A 1,492-nucleotide genomic window follows, 5' to 3' on the forward strand; every position below is an offset into this window, starting at 1 on the left:
AGCTAAGCAGGAATTAAATCTGAGTTTTTCTAAATTCTCTTTTAAAGTTTGCTTTATCTTTTCATTACAGTGCCTCATATTTTTTAAAGAAAGATTTTTTCTCAAATAATTACCTGCCACACACCAATGCTGGCTGAAGGCTCCGAGAATGGACGCTTGAAGACCCTGCACATTTTTAAGGCATCTGAACTGACTTCGGTGAAATTGTTTAACACAGCAAAGGCGGCTGCTAAGGGGTACACACAGGAGAAGAGGCTCACATAGCCGAACTGCAGGAAGAGCTCCAGGAAGTCGTCGAAGGTGCCCTGCAAGTGGGAACAGCGGGAAAGCGGGCTTTGCATTAATTAGGGGTAGGAAAGACCCCCAGTATCACCGCCAGTGCGTTGGCCTCTAGGAAAAGTACCTCAAGGGTTTTTCATCAGTTCTTTCTTCCCAGAATTTTCATCAATTCTTTCTTCCTATCCCTCAGAATTTATCTGTAGTTTTACATGTGGTAACCGAAACAGAGAATGAAAACTATCTCTATGCCTTTCCTTAGCAAAATACCAAGTCGTGAATTATAATTATTATATTTTTCAGGCAAATAATAGCTAAGCTCACCAGGATTGCTTTTAACAAACTAAGAAGGCACGATTAGCTCTCAGTGTGAGAGCAAAGCTCTCTGCCATGGGCACCCACACGCCAAGTCCTCCACCTTCCACTGAAACGGACGGAGACGACGGCACATTAGGAACCCAAACCAGCCCGGCTGTGAGGCTGACTTTCAATGAGCATACCAAGACAGCACAACTGAGAAAGTGGGCTTTTTAATCAGCGGTGCTGGGAAAACTGTGTTTCCGCACAGAAAAGAATGAAGATGGATCCCATCTTCACACCAGACACAAAAATCAATGCTAAATGTTGAGGAGTAAATCTTCCTGAGCTTGGGATTGGGCAGTATCCTTAGATGTAACTCCAAGAGCTCAAGCATCAAAACAATAAAGTAAGCTCCATAAAAATTAAAAATGTCTTAGCCTTAATGGAATTTATCTGTATGTATGTATGTATTTACTTATCTAATGTATTTGGTACAGAGTCTCACTGCGCAGCTCGGACTCGTCATGATCCTCCTGTTTTCAGCCTCCCCAGTGCTGGGATTACAGGCGTGTGCCACCACATCCGGTTTCTGTGGCTGACTCAGCACACTGGGGGTGGGGCCTGTGCAGCATGTAATACCAGGGATCGAACTCTGGTCTCTGCCCTTGCCTACACAGGCACTTAGTCCACTCAGCTATCTGGTGGGCTGGAAATGATTTTTAAAAGGGTCAGAGAGAATAGCTCAGTGGTCAAGTATTTGCCTAGCATGCATGAAGCCCTAGGTCTGAGCCCCATCTCTGAAGATAAGAGAAAGAAGGGAGAAAACGAGAAAAGAAAAAGCAAAAAGACAACCCTCTAATTAGAAGGAAATATTTGAAAATATATATAAAATGACACCTGCATTCAGAATATATAA

The 1,492-nt window shown here is 43.3% G+C and overlaps 1 protein-coding gene across 1 annotated transcript in view; it reads right to left on the minus strand.

The window, feature by feature from the left end:
• Ano10 (anoctamin 10) overlaps nucleotides 1–1,492 on the minus strand; it is a 136,150-nt gene that overhangs the window by 81,987 nt on the left and 52,671 nt on the right. Inside the window, exon 10 of the mRNA XM_023700751.1 lies at nucleotides 114–305. Within this exon, the coding sequence (XP_023556519.1) occupies nucleotides 114–305 (192 nt within the window). The remainder of the gene's footprint in view (nucleotides 1–113; nucleotides 306–1,492) is intronic.

Source organism: Octodon degus, unplaced genomic scaffold, assembly GCF_000260255.1.
Source record: "Octodon degus isolate 3935 unplaced genomic scaffold, OctDeg1.0 scaffold00126, whole genome shotgun sequence".
NCBI lineage: Eukaryota > Metazoa > Chordata > Mammalia > Rodentia > Octodontidae > Octodon > Octodon degus.